Source organism: Melanostigma gelatinosum (assembly GCF_949748355.1).
Source record: "Melanostigma gelatinosum genome assembly, chromosome: 18".
Lineage (NCBI taxonomy): Eukaryota > Metazoa > Chordata > Actinopteri > Perciformes > Zoarcidae > Melanostigma > Melanostigma gelatinosum.
Genome location: NC_136651.1, coordinates 12,071,260 through 12,086,479, shown reverse-complemented (window position 1 = coordinate 12,086,479; position 15,220 = coordinate 12,071,260). Strand labels below are relative to the sequence as shown.

At 41.7% G+C, this 15,220-nt stretch overlaps 3 protein-coding genes across 3 annotated transcripts in view; all 3 read right to left on the bottom strand.

Moving 5' to 3' along the window:
- rimbp2a (RIMS binding protein 2a) overlaps positions 1-4,999 on the bottom strand; it is a gene marked incomplete at both ends in the record, with an annotated part of 61,285 nt that extends 56,286 nt beyond the window's left edge. Inside the window, one exon of the mRNA XM_079289024.1 lies at positions 4,841-4,999. Within this exon, the coding sequence (XP_079145150.1) occupies positions 4,841-4,999 (159 nt within the window). The remainder of the gene's footprint in view (positions 1-4,840) is intronic.
- Positions 5,000-7,548: 2,549 nt separating this feature from the next.
- On the bottom strand, positions 7,549-11,492 carry noc4l (nucleolar complex associated 4 homolog; the record flags this gene model as incomplete). Its single annotated transcript, XM_079289905.1, has 15 exons — positions 7,549-7,933; positions 8,079-8,192; positions 8,376-8,458; positions 8,639-8,802; positions 8,947-9,057; positions 9,229-9,289; positions 9,437-9,548; positions 9,632-9,682; positions 9,770-9,804; positions 9,949-10,051; positions 10,175-10,324; positions 10,508-10,615; positions 10,821-10,927; positions 11,053-11,179; positions 11,340-11,492. The coding sequence occupies 15 exons, from the start codon at positions 11,490-11,492 to the stop codon at positions 7,814-7,816; spliced, it is 1,599 nt and encodes a 532-aa protein (XP_079146031.1). The 3' UTR covers positions 7,549-7,813.
- Positions 11,493-12,599: 1,107 nt separating this feature from the next.
- pus1 (pseudouridine synthase 1) lies at positions 12,600-14,885 on the bottom strand. The gene is made up of 6 exons (XM_079288809.1): positions 14,604-14,885; positions 14,143-14,369; positions 13,916-14,053; positions 13,694-13,796; positions 12,890-13,596; positions 12,600-12,792 (listed from the first exon to the last, which is right to left on the bottom strand). Exons 1-6 carry the CDS (start codon positions 14,665-14,667, stop codon positions 12,760-12,762), a joined length of 1,272 nt encoding a protein of 423 aa, XP_079144935.1. The 5' UTR covers positions 14,668-14,885; the 3' UTR covers positions 12,600-12,759.
- Positions 14,886-15,220: the final 335 nt, after the last annotated feature.

Below are 15,220 nucleotides of genomic sequence, written 5' to 3'. Positions count from 1 at the left end.
TGAATGGCAGCCTTTTTATATCAATGTGGATTCAACATTTGGCGTTCATTCATTCATTCATTATGATGGAACAGCGGCTTCTTTTCTGTTTGTCTTTCATAGACCACTGTGGATGAACATAAGGTACCAATATAAATCGTGCGTAAATAAGTAGCTCGACGATGTGCGGGAGGATGCGACACCGTTTATCAGAAGAGAAAGACAGCACGCTAAGCAGAAATAGTGTTTCTCTTCATTTTTGTATACGTCACAGTGGATAACACACACACAGACGGAATAATAATTTACAAGTGTTTGTCTAAATCTGTTACGTCTCATAAGCCGCTATTATCCAAGCCAAGCACTGTATCTGAAATTGCTTGTTTCCTCTTTTATGTCTTTTAATCCTATTGAATAAAGCTCGTCCATCTCAAGGGGTCAGTCAAAGGTAAAAGATTACTCAAGCAATAAATTAAGTTTAGACAGCACTAAGGAAATATCAAGTGGACTTGTCGGCCTAAAACCGTGCTCTTAAACTGACTTCCAAGCCCGACTGGTGCTCGCAAAAGCTCTGTGAAAAATGTCTGAGGTAACCTCTCCTCAGCAGTATATGCCCCTTCTGTCGTATCTCAAACTTCAGGCATAGAGTGCTCAGAGGAAGTCTACGATAAGGAAAATGTAACCACATCTTGCTCCATAACCCTAATGACAGGAATAGCTCGGCAACTACTGGTGAAGGTGATGTCTGTATTTCCCAGTATCATCTAATGATCTATCAGTGTACTTCACCTTCGTTCAGTCGCTAGGTTGATAATCAAAGGGTGCATCTGCTGTTGTTGATTTCAGTGACACACAATATAAAAAGGTTTAACCAGTTTATATGCTAAATTATATGCAGTTTTTTTTTTCCTTCAAAAAGAAGGAAATTCCCCTTTTGTGTTTACCAATCACAATACAAAAGGTCAAAGTCAGTGCACAGCTCAAAGGCAGAGCGAAGCAGAAATGTGAGGTCAACAGGGAGTTTAACTTTAACTTGCACAGAGTCGTCACTCAATGAAACGTTCATGGACACATTTCTTGAAAAAAACTAAACATTCGGGGAGCTTCACTTTCTGTGAACCTGCACAGCACCGTAGACAACACCAATGATGGGCAAAAGGATTATCTATATAAAACTGGAGGCTGGGGTAACTGTTTATTCAACAAAGCAGATAATGTGGGTAGCTTTTAAGATGTGTCAGCATATAATTATGTAATAGTGGCTTTTCAGTACTTTATTCCAGCTCGGCTTTCCTCCACTTTTGCAGCAATTAATAGCTTCCGATTTTAATTCTTCATGGACACCAGGAAATGCTTCGAGTACAGTCATCCAATGATTCACTTCATAAAACCACAATTTTCTTGGATTTTAATGGCATTTCACCTTTGTTGGCTGACTTATGGTGGAGGGACACAGGAGAGTGGGTTAGTAAAGCAGCATGTGGTGGCTGGCTTCCAACCAAGGGCGTTGTGGTTAAGTGGCGTGTGCTCAGCCAACCGACCCGCCAGGATACCCCGAGGTAATCTTATTTTGACTGGGGTGTGATTTAAATGGATTGTCACATCGCCATCTGGTGTGTGAGTGAAATACTTGCATCCGGGCTGCCTGATGCAGTCGGCCATGGATGTACAGCTATTGACCCGTCATCAAATGGATTTTCAGAAAGAGAAAAATCGGTCTTTTCAAGCCCATCAAGCCACTCTGCTCCAGCACGTGTTGTGAATGTGTTGCGCTTGGATTTGGATTTAGACAGACTGCTGTGAATCTAGCAGCGTCAACTGCTCAGGAGATAAATAATTCAGGATCATTCACAAACACTTATCGCTGCTCTTCACGAAGAGAATACATGTTGTCCTGTGTTATCCCAGAATGCATTAAACCTCTCAGAATCACAGCAGCATCCAGCACATAATGTGTGTGTTTGGAAAATCAACAGTGTCTGACCGTCTAAACAAGGGAACGGGACAGCAGCGTGGACAGTATGTTTTTGCTGATACAAACATTGACAATGTCCCTACCTTCAAAGCAATACCGCTAATGTCCCAAAATGACTCTCTTCCCGTCACATCACAGGCTGGCAGTGGAGGCAGAGGTGATGCGTTCGCGCATATGCACGTGTTTGCCGGTGCATGAGTGCCTGTGTGTGCGCGTTTTGGAATGAGCGGTTCAGATCTGCGGCTCCACTGGCTTGCCTGTTCAGTACGCCACTGGAACAGGCTGGAGGTCTCACCCGATCAGTGATAGCAAAAAAACACACACACACACTCCCTGAGTCCCACCCCTGAATGTGTTCACGCTTCCTCTCGCGCTCTCTGCTTCTTCCTCCAGTCATGCTTTAAAATCGCCCCCCCCCCCCTCCCCTCCCTGACCTTTTTTGCTTTCTGTCTCACCCATACGCAGACATGTGCACACCCCAAAACGACGTCACACTGGCAAGAAAAAAGAAGAGAAAAAAAGACACGGGGGGCAGCTTTCATTTAAAAGGAATTTGTAAATCTGTTGAGCAGTGATGTGTAAATCATTAACGTTACATCATAGATGAGCATTTTGTCCTCTGAATAGATTTCCCAAGCAGAGTAGATAATGGTCCAGCATCCCTGCTTCCTCTGCATCTGGTTTTCTGTTTTGCTGATATATATATATATATATATATATCTCACATGTTTAACGTTTGCTCGGTATTACTACTTGCAACTTTCCTCCAGCATCAAATCCAATCTACACTTTAATGTTCCTGGACAGACCTCAGATACAACCGATCTGCTCTCTTCACCTCCTCTAAATCCCCGATCGGAGGACTCAAATTGAATCAGCGTGGTGGTTTTAGTGAGGTTGCATCAGCAGCAGGCACTCAAATGTATTATGTCGATCGCCGTCCTCCATTTTAACACTGGAACGGAGGCACAGGACGGAGGAGAGGACAGAAAGAAAGGAGACACTAAGTGTGCGCCAGTGAGAAGAGGAAGCAGAACGTACTCTTTGTTCCACTCTGTTGCCTAGCAACGCTTGCTTCCATCCTTACTGTAGACGCGTTGCTCGCGTAGTGAAATGGTTTTTCGCGCGTGACATGAAGCCCTGTGAGACCGGGGTTCAGGAACAGATGGAAACTGGATCGGGCAGAAATATGCAATGACTCCTTTAAGTATGCAAATAGCTGAAGGCAACGTGTCATTTAACTAACAAGCTGCTACCTCTAGTCTACAGCATGCTGTGGCAGGGCTTTTTTTTCTCAAGTTTTAATGTTTGATATTTAAGAAACATGCTGTCCTCTTCTGGCCATATGGAATAAAAGGAAAAATCCAAACATGTGGGATGGAGTTATCGGTTGAACACTTTCTCTACACCTGCTGACACACGTCATATGGTACGTTCTCCAGGAAGCTAACAAAATAGATTTTGTATGGAGATGTATTGTGAAATATTTAAAATAAATTTACAAAAATAGCTTATTTGATATTTCACTTCACGGCCTGAGTTCTTCTCATTGAGCCACTGTAGTGCTTCTGTTTAAATAGATGTTGAGGTCATATTTTTGAAAAATCATAAAGTTGTTGTTCTGCTTGTGTGCTCTACAGATCAGAAAATAGACCTTCCCAGTGATAAGATTTTCTATTTTTTGAGCTTGAAGAATTCAAGTGTAGGGCTAAATATTAGGTCAAAGTTTGACTTGTTAAACTAAAAGATTTCACATCACATATATATACATATATAAATAATTTGGGTATATCTATATTCAAGAAGTCTAGTAACGTCTGTGTAGTAAACTGTCAAATCAAATAAAGAAAGTACACATCAATTATATTTGAACAAATATTCTCATTTTTCAAATTTAACTGGATGGATTATAAATACATAGAAATACATAAATACAAGTTCTTCTCATTTCAAGTAAAATAACGGCTGGATTCAAGAATACGGTAAATTACGTAACACAATTCATTTTAGATAAATTATTTTCACTGAATTGCCCTGCAGCTTTAAATTCAGTTCATTCAGGGTGAAGTGATAAAGCCACGATATTATATTTTTCTCATCTTCTAAAAAGAGAAAGTAGTGTTGGACGAATTCACTTATATGAGTCTGTCCAGTCAGAGTCTATTGACTCTGGCCTCTCTGGTCATTTTCTCTTTTGGAGATCGTCCTATGATTTGACTCTCACTTCAATAGTCCTGCTCTGCTCTCTATATCCTTGTCTCTCCCCGTGTGTCATGGTGTGTGTACATCTCACTGAGTCAGGAAACTTGTCAGAATGCCAATATTTGATTGGATGAGCTGCATCACGTGATGTGATTCACAACGCATTGGTCAGTGTTTTTCCTGCACCGCTGAACAAGTGCCGTAAATGCAGGAATAATTCCGCTGCATAAAACAATGCCCTTCAAAATAAAATCACAATTATTATTATTTTTTTTGTCAGCCAGGGTCCGCTACCCACTTTTGGGTCGCGTACCACCAGTTGAGAATCACTGTTCTAAAGAGTCTTTTGGAGAAGGTGGTTGACAAACTCCAACAGGAAGTCTATCATGAAGAGCGGAGAAAAGTCTAAAAAGCGTCATCAAATGTTGCGTTATAATAACGTGTAATGAAGATCTATCAGATTAGGTTGAGCAGATGTTCCTTTTTTCTAAGAACAGTCCATAAATGTGGTGCTTTATCCCCAGATTCCCTCCTCCCAAGTGGGCAAATAACAGAGGAGGCCTGTTTTATGTTGATAACAGGATCATTTAATCATAACTAGTAGTATAAATTAGTGTTAGTGGGCAAACTTCCCCCTAGTAGTGCTTTCATGTCGTGGCAGTAGTAGCAGCAACACAGGCCTACAGTACGTGGTACCACAGATACCTTGCCCTTGGTGTGCAGGTGGTGATGCTGTATGTTTCTGGCAGCAATCATGGCCAGCTGTCTTTGGATCCACTGTAACTCCACCTGAGACCGCCTCAGCAGCTCCTCCATGTTAGCGCCGGACGTGTGATCCCGCATTATCGCCTGCAAAACCCACACGACCAAGAGATTACACACGCTGCAAACCTCAAGCATACACTGACTGAACCACGCACACAAACAAAACCGACACATACAACTGAATGTGTACAAAATAAATGTACTGCAAGCAGATGTACACACAGAAAAACATGCATACACTACACTTTCATGTCAAGTACATCGGCATTTTCACGGGTTACCAAATGCCTTTTGTATTTGTGCGTTTCTGGTTAAGATTTGTACTTTAGTGCTGAACTTCTGCACGTACTTTGTTACTCGTGTACAACTGCACATGCAAACATAAACACAGAAAAGAATGCAAACGTTTCATGACACTTACTGTACAATTCCTTCATCTTCTTTCATTTAAAAACACATAACTTGTTTGTTACTGCAAGTATATAGTCGATCCCTGACAGCAACAATGTCCAATTAAACAGTGCATGCCCCCTGCATCAGTACGTCGACATGCATGTGTAGGTGCTGACTGGTGCGATTGATATATACAGTACATGTGTGTGCCCATGTGCATGTGTTTGAGTGTGTTCATAGAGAGAGAGAGAGAGAGAGAGAGAGAGAGAGAGAGAGAGAGAGAGAGAGAGAGAGAGAGAGAGAGAGAGAGAGAGCGAGAGAGAGAGAGAGAGAGAGACAGACACTCGGTTACATAACAGAGGATTACTGTATCACAGCAACACAATGACAGGGGGGAGCATGGAAGAAACATAAGATTTTATCAGTCAGTGCTAAATCCCCATCTATGTTTCCTGTGTTGTACCTGCGCAAACACACACACGCATGCATGCGCACTGTATCCATAGAAACTACTATATAGTGACACGTGGAAGGTTGAGAAGGTTAATGCTGCTTCAGGAGATTGGATTTATCCGACTCTGCTGCTGCATCATAATAAATACTCAAACAGCTGATTTCAGTCATCTGCGTTCTGTCTTTTAGACCAATGCATGTCTTTTGAACAAAAGCAACTGCAGAGCAAGATCACAGTAATGAAACAAAATTGTGACACTCAAAGTGCTTTTTTGGGGGGGGGCTTTTTTGCCTCATTATCCAGGCCTGAATGGGGTTTTCATTTGCCATCTATCTATTCATTATTCTATTAGCCCATTATGATTGATTTGCCGTAAGTATGTCTCCTCCCTCTGAAGAAGAGCATTACTATTGTGATGCCATGTCGTTAATTCTGAGCATTACTGTTGTGCTATTAACACTTTAGCACATTCCCAATTAGAAACACGTGGAGTTCGGTTATGGGGTTACGACATTATTACAGACAAAACAGTTCCTCTTTAAAATGTATTTTTATAGCTTTAAATGGTTTTGGAGCTCTGCATGTATCGAAAGCTTATAATACATGCACTTTGTCTGCAGTGCAGGAGTTTCTGCAACTGCAGAAAAACTTCATAAGATTGCAGTTTGCATGTCCTTTAAAAAAGGACAACGTATATCTAAGAACACGATGTTGCACCTGCAACACTGTAAACCTTAAATGTTAATAAAAATCCTATTTTTTGGGCGTGGGGAAAAAAATGTCACTAATACTTTGAAAGGTTGCGTTTTACCCATCCATGTGAGCTGGTCGGTTGCCTCATCCTCTTCAGTGACCTCCTTTTCTGTTGGCTTCTCACCTTCCCGATAACAATCCTTAAAATCCTCAAAACATTTCAAAAACATTAAAAAAATAAAAATAAAACATGCATGGATGCTGTGTATCGCTGCACTACATACGCATGTCCGTCTAACGTTATAACGTTACGCGTTTGGGACAGCCTTACACCAGACATGACTTGCTCAGAATCTCAGTTATGATTCAGCATTTTCTCTCTCGCGGTGTACATGTACCCAAGGCTGCCTGCTGTTTGACCATATGGCACACTTAACGAGAACATGAAATATGAACTGGTGACGGGCAACGAGCATTTACATATGGGGACAGACCTGACCTCGTGCTTGTGTAGCGCTAATGTTAAAGGTCCAATAGAACGTAAGCATGACCCCGATACTTCCCGGCAACACATTAAAGACACGGGTTGATTTGTACAACTGAAAGCACCCTAAACACACACACACCTGGTCCATTTCACTTTACCTGATTAGCTCTTCGCATGGTACAGGACCCCCTACCCTTAACCTGAGTGCAATCAACCTGGATAATTGAAAACACCTGCGTGGCTGTGCAGGGCTTTTGTTTTCCTGGCTACTTGAGGACAGGAGAACACCTCAACACTAAAAATAGGCTACTAAGCACTGTAGAGCTGGAAAGTTTGTTCGTCTTTGTCAAGTCAATAATATTTATACAGCCCAGTGTCACAAATTAGCCTCAAGGGGCTTTACAATCTGTGCTGAATATAGATAAGCGCTATCTTTTGGCCCCGATTCAGAAAAAACAATCTTTTTAACAGAGAAAAACTCCATGAATGAGAATTTAGGCCATACAATACTCAAACTTGTGCAGAAATTAAAATGGGAGAAAACCCTTCAGCTCCCCATTCATTTGTAACCAATTTCTTTAAAAAGTCCCAAAAAATGTGCCAAATACAAACCAAGAGATTTATTCACCATGATTTTACCGATACACGATAGTTACACATCAAAGACATCAATAGTGATGGAGAAAAACATAAAAACACAACTCCAGGTTGAACGCATGCATGTTGTTCTTGCTGCTGGTCTCAAAGAGAAGTCTGTTCTCACTTCCTGTCCGGGCCAAACGGCTATAAACGGTCACCTTGACAGATTAACTGGTCCCAGAATTGTATAGCGCGTAAGAATGCAGGTCGCTCATTTTTCCTTGTTTTAATCCAGACAGAAGTGCTGTCCTAACACATCTCCCCCTCCTTTTAGTAACTGTGTGGCAGTTTCAAACTCCAGAGGGACAGTCTTGATCTGAGATTTCTTCAGGTCTCTCTCCATCAGCTAGGGATAAGAACATGGGACACATTATTCATGCTACTCAAATGACTATATGAGGAGTATTAGCATTTATTAGTTAGCTTCCATTTAGTTTATTTATGTACCAATAGACAATAGTGAGTCACTGTTATCTAAAGTGTGACATTACCTCGTATGTTGTTATCTCCAGCACCTTGTTGATGTCCTCCTCTTGTCCTGACAGAGGTGTGTTGATGGACCCAGCAGCTTTGGCCACATCTGGATGGTAATGCTTCTGCAGTGTCTGCAGGAAACAATTATTGAAAATGAAGTATGCTTCCATTAAGTTAGATTCCTAAATATATATGATATTCCTTCGTCTCGTTTTCCAATCAAAACCCTTGGCTGTCACAAGTCATGGCTCAGTTAAATTCAGTGTCATGGAGGATTTATTTGGGAATCCAAAACCATCCCATGCTGTACACACCTTAATCTCCCACAAGCTGCTCTCTAAGGCACGGCACTGGGCAGGATCCTCTTCGTCCATAAGATACGGGTCCTCCACCGGCTCTGTCATCATAAATAGACACAAACCTCTACATGTATCCTAACATGCTTCCTTGGATTGTGAATCACAGTCAAAATTCATACAAGCTGTGTTAAATATAACTAATCGGACTGGCAATCTAAAACTCCTGACATTTTGAAACCGATGAAATTACAACCAAAAAGAGAGTGACTGCCGCTCACCATCCTGTGTGCTGGGCTTGTGAATAAGGACTCTGCAGGACGGGTGGCGCCGGATCAGGTTGTAGATGAAGGGCAGCACTATGAGGAGGGCTGTAGGCGGCGCTGTGAGAGCCAGGCGAGCCAGGCGTTTGGCAAACGCAGCCACGAGGTACACTGGCAAGTGGCTGGAGGAAGGCACAAACGCATATGCAGCAAATGTTACTAATGCAATATATAAGCTTTTTGAGATTTCCATGGTCGTACAGTCACCTTAAATCAGATTATCACATTCTCCCTAAACACTTTTAGTGAAGCATGAATGTTCTTACCTGGAGCTAAGGAAGAGGTTAGCTAGGTGGAAAAAGCGCGCTCTGTACTTCACATGGAAAACAGAAGGCTCAAGCAGATTATACAACTTCTTGTAGAAATCCGGGTAATCTCTGCAAGCACACACAACATATAGTAGAGTAATTATGCAATTCAAACATCTTTCAGTCTACTGTTGTCCTTTATAGATTCAGAAGGGAGCCTCATGTTTCTTCAACATATTACTGTCATTAATGTGACTTTTAAAGTGGCCAAATTCATTATTTTTTTCATGTAATACTCACAGGTTGTGTTGATGTATGAGGACAAAAAGCCCATTGAGGGCCAGCAGGCTGATAGCCCCACCTGTTCAACAAAAACATGACAAAATATCAGGATTACCAGCATCGCCCTATGTAAAACTAAAAACTCCCCCTGTGGTTATTTTAAAGCATTCATTGTCACATGGAGATGTTGAAGTACTGTCACCACTGAGCCACACGCATAACTTACCAACTTCATAGGCCGCGGTCAAGAAGTCGATCATCAGTGTGGGTTTACTCAAGTTGGGCAAAATGGAGACATGGAGGATCACCAAGATCTTTTTATACATGCTGCTTGGCAGCTTACAACAGAGAGATGAGATGGCACAGTGAATACATTTTAATATAAAACATTTAGATTGTGCAGTCAAGATTTTTACAATACCTGATACTTGAGAAAACCCAGCCACATCCTCTCAAAGGCACGCTTGTGTTCCTGTTGTGAAGTAGAACATTTAAAATCAGTCGGGGAAATATCTAAGTTAAGAAATGTCAACGTTGGATTAAAAATATTTGTACTTACATTCAGTTTAGCAACTTTCCAGTCCTCGTGCTTGGCTTGAAAAAAAAACAAACATCAGTTTAATGACATGTAAAAAAATAGTACTATTGATGTACAAAACTAACAAAAACAACCTCTTCTCCCCACACAGACAAAACTAACGCTGCAACATTGTGGAGTTGACAACAAGCAGGGCTCACCTTCCTGTTTGATCATGAAGTTGGTGAGCTCCGACTCCTGGCTTGGCATACCGATGTTGGACATGAGGGTGAACACGTTGTTCTGATACACAGGCACCAACGCCTGAGCGGAACAAGACAAGCGCACAGCATTCAGCACACCGAGTAATATTTACTAAATAAAAGAAAAATGGGACAAGGAAAGTAAACAAGCTCAGCAGCAGCAGATGACCGAAGTGCCCCCTACCCCTTTGTTTTTGTCCATGACTTTGGCCACACTCTCACGGATGGAACTCATGACATAATAGCGTACGTCCGCCATCTCAAGGAACTCGAAGAACCTGGAGATCAGCAGGTAGTTGTCTGTTGTTTTGGTCAGCAGTCTGTCCACCACTGCCTGATGATGAAATAATAGAAAACATCAGAAGGCGCCTGACAAAAAGGTAGGATGATTTTTTTTTAAAAAAGAAGAACTGCCTTATTTCTTGTCTTGGTAAACAAAATGGGGAAGTCACACAAAGGAACAGATAAAGTATATTCATATTCCCACCACTGACGACCAGGTTGTACGACATCTTACCTGGATGAGTTCTCTGGGGAAGCTGTAGTGTTCACTCCAGTCTAAGTCCTGGAGGGGATGATGTCCTTCTCCTGCAGCAAACTTCATGAGGCAGCACAGAGCACTCTCCTGTATTCAGACAGTTGGTATTAAAAAAACAGACAATGCAACATCGGAAAGATAACAACTAAACGACGAATAGCGTTGGCAGACCTGAGCTGGTATGCAATGTACAGTACACAAATTACTTGACTCTCCTTTTCATCTGCGATCACATTTTTACAGTAAGAGCAGCATGGTTCTGTGTGTGTGTGTGTGTGTGTCACAGTCACACCTTCACATCATGAAGCTCATGGTTGAGGTGCTCAAGCAGTATCTCCACACAGCTGTTGTATCGGTGTCGCATGAACATGCGGTACTTCTCTTCAGCACTCAACCCACCTGAAACAGAAAATATACACATATAACGTTACATATAAAGATATGTGTGACCATCTACGTCGCAACTAGGGTTAATTGTAATGTACAATTATTATTATTATTATTAACCTAGTAACGTTACTCACTACTCAACGCCTCCTCTTCCTCCTCTCCAGGCAGTTTCCCCACAAACAGCTCTTTCTTCTCCAACAAGGTGCAGAACAATTTGCTGCAGGCATTGACGGCATTGACAACATCTTTCTGTTTTTCTGACTGCAAACGGACATGGAGAGTAAAACACACGTGCAGTGTATGGTGTTAGTAACCAACAGAAGCACGTTATCATCCTACCTGGTGTCACTAAAGGAAGCTAGCTAACCAGCATGTATTCAGCTGGGTCCTACAACAGTGTTACTTAGTTGCGTATATTCACCTCAAGGAACTCGAGGATGTCGAAAACGTCGTTGGCATTTTTTCTACTCTCAAGTACATTTTCAACTTTGGTATTGGGGTCAATTTTAGCTCTTTTACCACTTTGTTCTGATGTTTTCGCCGAAATCACGTTGCGTCTTTTGGCCGGCGCCATGATTATTTGGCGATGCTGCGTTCAAGTTACTTTGTAGTAATATGAAACATGAAAGCTATTACTACAAACATCCTGGAACTTCCATGGAATATCCGAGACATTTTGTTTGTGAATAATTTTAAATAGTTACAGTAACGTCTGTTAAATAACACCATACAAAGAATTACGTAATATATGAATATACTATATAACGCTACGACTATTGTGCATAGACGGGCGGCAAACATACTTGAGAAAGGAGTTCTACTTTCCTATAACTCCAAAGGTCACTGAATGCAGCACCAGTCTTGACCACTCAACTGTTGTGTCGCCTCCTAGTGACGGGAGGGTGAAGTCCTGGTTTAGGTTTTAACAAACACTAACCTAACCACTGCTGGGGTACAGCTGAAACACATTTTATTACACATTTCGTGACTCTCAGCCGAGTTCTGTCGACACATTACTTTTCTGATCAAAACATGTTTTTTTCCATACAATACAATAAATGTATGATCGAATCAAATAGATTGTGTCCCATATGTAAACATCATCTTCACTGCAACTATGAAATAAAAGCTATATACTATTTGTTATGTTGACTTTCCTAGCTCAATACATGGCAGTGAAAAATGGACTGAAAATAAATAAGTCTCTCATTCCATTCCGACGGTTATTAGTTTTATCAGCACAATCTAAGGTTTGCTTCACGGTGATATTACCAATGCCAATTGGTAAATAACTTTCAACAAAAAGCATTAACTGGCTTTACAAATTTAAAGAGACAAGGCCAAATAAATAACTGCTCACTAACATCTTACAAAATAGACACTTGATTTAGCTACCCTCATATTAGCTACAGCTGATCTTTAAAATACATTATTGCGTGGGAGCTGGACAGTGGATCTTGTCCCAAATCTTACAGTGGAGTTGAGGTGAAGTGCATATAAGAATGTGAGTATTGCATTGCAAAAAATCCAAACCTATCCTTAAGATTCTTCTTACAAGACAAAGACTCAAACAGCTTAACAACAAACACTAATGGAGCTGAGACACATTGGTAGAGGGCATGATCCAGGGACAAATTAACACCAGGAAACACTCGGGGTACAATAAAGAACAGAGGTTTTTATTGTTGTTTGTTTAATAACATTTGTATAAGAGAAGCAGAATTTAATATCACCAAAAAAAAAGTAAATTTTGGAAGATATAATAAAAAGAAAGCTAATTCCCAACAAAAGAGAGAATATTTAGTTCTGAAAACGTCTCTTCTTTCAGCTGGCAGAGTGACCTAATCCGAGTCATTTCTTAAATCTGCTTTGTCCTGGGGGAAAAGGAGAGAGCAACAATGAACAAAATGATTTATCTCAAACATCATGGTTTTCAGTACATATTTTTACTCTATGGTGGCTTCCAGATACCTGTTTCTGGTCCTTATTGTCTTGTGCGTCAGCAGCTGAGGCTGTAGCTTTAAAGTCATGGATGGAAAGTGTGGACATCCAGCTGACCATGGAGCCCTCCTGACACTCCGTCTCAACGATGGTGGGGTAGATGTGAGCCTCCTTGAAGCCCTTGATGGCCTCCTCCTCGCCGCCCCAATCCAGCCGCTCGTGCAGCCCGTCCCCGCCGAACCGCTTGTTGTACCGGTCAAAGTGAACCCTTTCCAGGACCAAGCCCAGTCCCGGAGCTTTGGGAACATCCACCTTATCGTGTCCCCAGCTACGCTCCACCACCTCCTCCTTCGCATAGCCCTTCGTCACCGCAATCACCAGGCCGATCATCTTCCGGATTTGGTGCAGCATGAAGCTCTGGCCTCGTACAGTGATCACAGCGAACTGTATATTGCTGTTGATAAAAGGCTCTCCGCAAGACATCTCCATGATGTAGCGGCGGGCACTGGGGTCGCTTGGAGCCTTCTGAGAGGTGAAGTTGTGGAAGTTGTGGGTGCCTTTGTAGCGAGCAAACAGAGCGTTCACCTTCTGGAGTGTCCCGGGCTCGAGGCGAAAGGCTGCTATGTCGCCAGTATCATAGTCTTTTGGGGAAAAGGCCACTGTTGGAAGCATATAGGCGTATGTACGAGCATCACAGTTGTTTTTGGAATTGAAACCTTGGGTCACCCGTTTAAGACCTGTTGGAACAAAAAGGAAGAAAAATCAATTGCAGAATGTTAAAAACCATCTCAAATTCCAATCAATAAAATGTAATTATTAGAACCAATGTCTCACCGAGGATTCTGACCTGCGGTGGCAGATGCTCGTTGATTTTTTCAACGCTGTCTTCAATCAACCGCAGCTTTAGAGACACCACTTGGCCAGCAGCAGACACACCCTAAACAAACACAACAATAATAATGACCCATGCAAACTCACAATACAGTGAATATTTCACTTTTAAAAATGGCCGTGTGCTATGACAGGTACTCCTGGGATGTCTGCACAGACTCATACCTTATCTGTTCTGGCACATCTTTGGAAAGACATCTTCTTCATCTCATCGCCATGGTTTTCAGGAATGCAACCGGATTTAATGAGTGCAGTGACCAGTTCATCCTCGATGGTCCGAAACTGAGAGGTTCCGGGATTTCTCTGAAACACAGAAAAACACACAAATTTAGCAAGCTGTAAAAATAAAAAAATTAAAAGTGTGGGAGAGGAGAATCAGCTGGAGTACAAACCTGCATGCCATAGTATCCCTTTCCAGAGTATGCCACGAGGAGCACCACTTTCTTTTTGGGACATTTCTTTTCATCTTCAGCTTTTTCCTCTTCTGCTTTTAATTTCTTTGCAGCCTGCACCTTCTCAGCAGAGTCTTCGTTTTCCTCGTTGGCTCTTTTCAGCAGCTTGGCTGTCTGTTCATCCCTGGAGCCTTCACTCATCATGCAAAGCGACGTCCAAGGGCCACCTGTGGAGAGACCAAGAAATAATCCCTGATCAGGATCCCCTGTGAGTTACATGTCCTGTTCTGTAAGGTTAGCTGTGATTGTGACGAAGGACGCCATTATATGTTGCACAAATATAAACACGGTAAGGAGATAAGTCTTGCGGACAAAAAGGGTAAAAAAGCAGGAACACACGCAATCACGGCTTGCACACCGAATGCATTCACCGGCACGTTGTCGTGGATATGTTCGCTTACCGTTTCTGTCTAACGTCAGTCTGTTGTTAACTAAGGCACTCAACAGCGGTCGGATTTTAAACATGTCACGCTAAGCCATCATGCAGCTAAAGGATGCAGACTGGCATGTCAGCGGAACTACGGAAGCTAACGCGGAGCGGAATATTCAGATACAACCAACTTCCGGTTACGAAATATAAAGTCTCCTAAAGACGTAACTCTGCCTTGCAAAATTCATCAATATATGTAAATATAATGCAAACTGTAGCTGTGTCTAAGAGTGCTGTAGTATATGCGGCAACATAAACACATGGCCAAAGTTAACTTTGACCCTTGTGGTAAATATCGCGAGACTCGCGTTGTTCTTGCTTTTCCATACGTAATATGAGTACTCATATATAAACAGTCATTTATTTAAAATAAACAATTTCTAAAAAAAAATTGAATTAAAGAAAAGAAAAAAACATATGATTTACATGGGCATATTTACATCCACGTATATGGAAAATTCAGTATTTTATGAGGTATCTTAATGTAGGCAAGTGACGAATCTCCACAAGTATGTACATTTTTGTCCACTTGAGTGCAGCAAAATCACATGAATGGAGGAGTCATCCAGCTGCATTCGAAAATATATA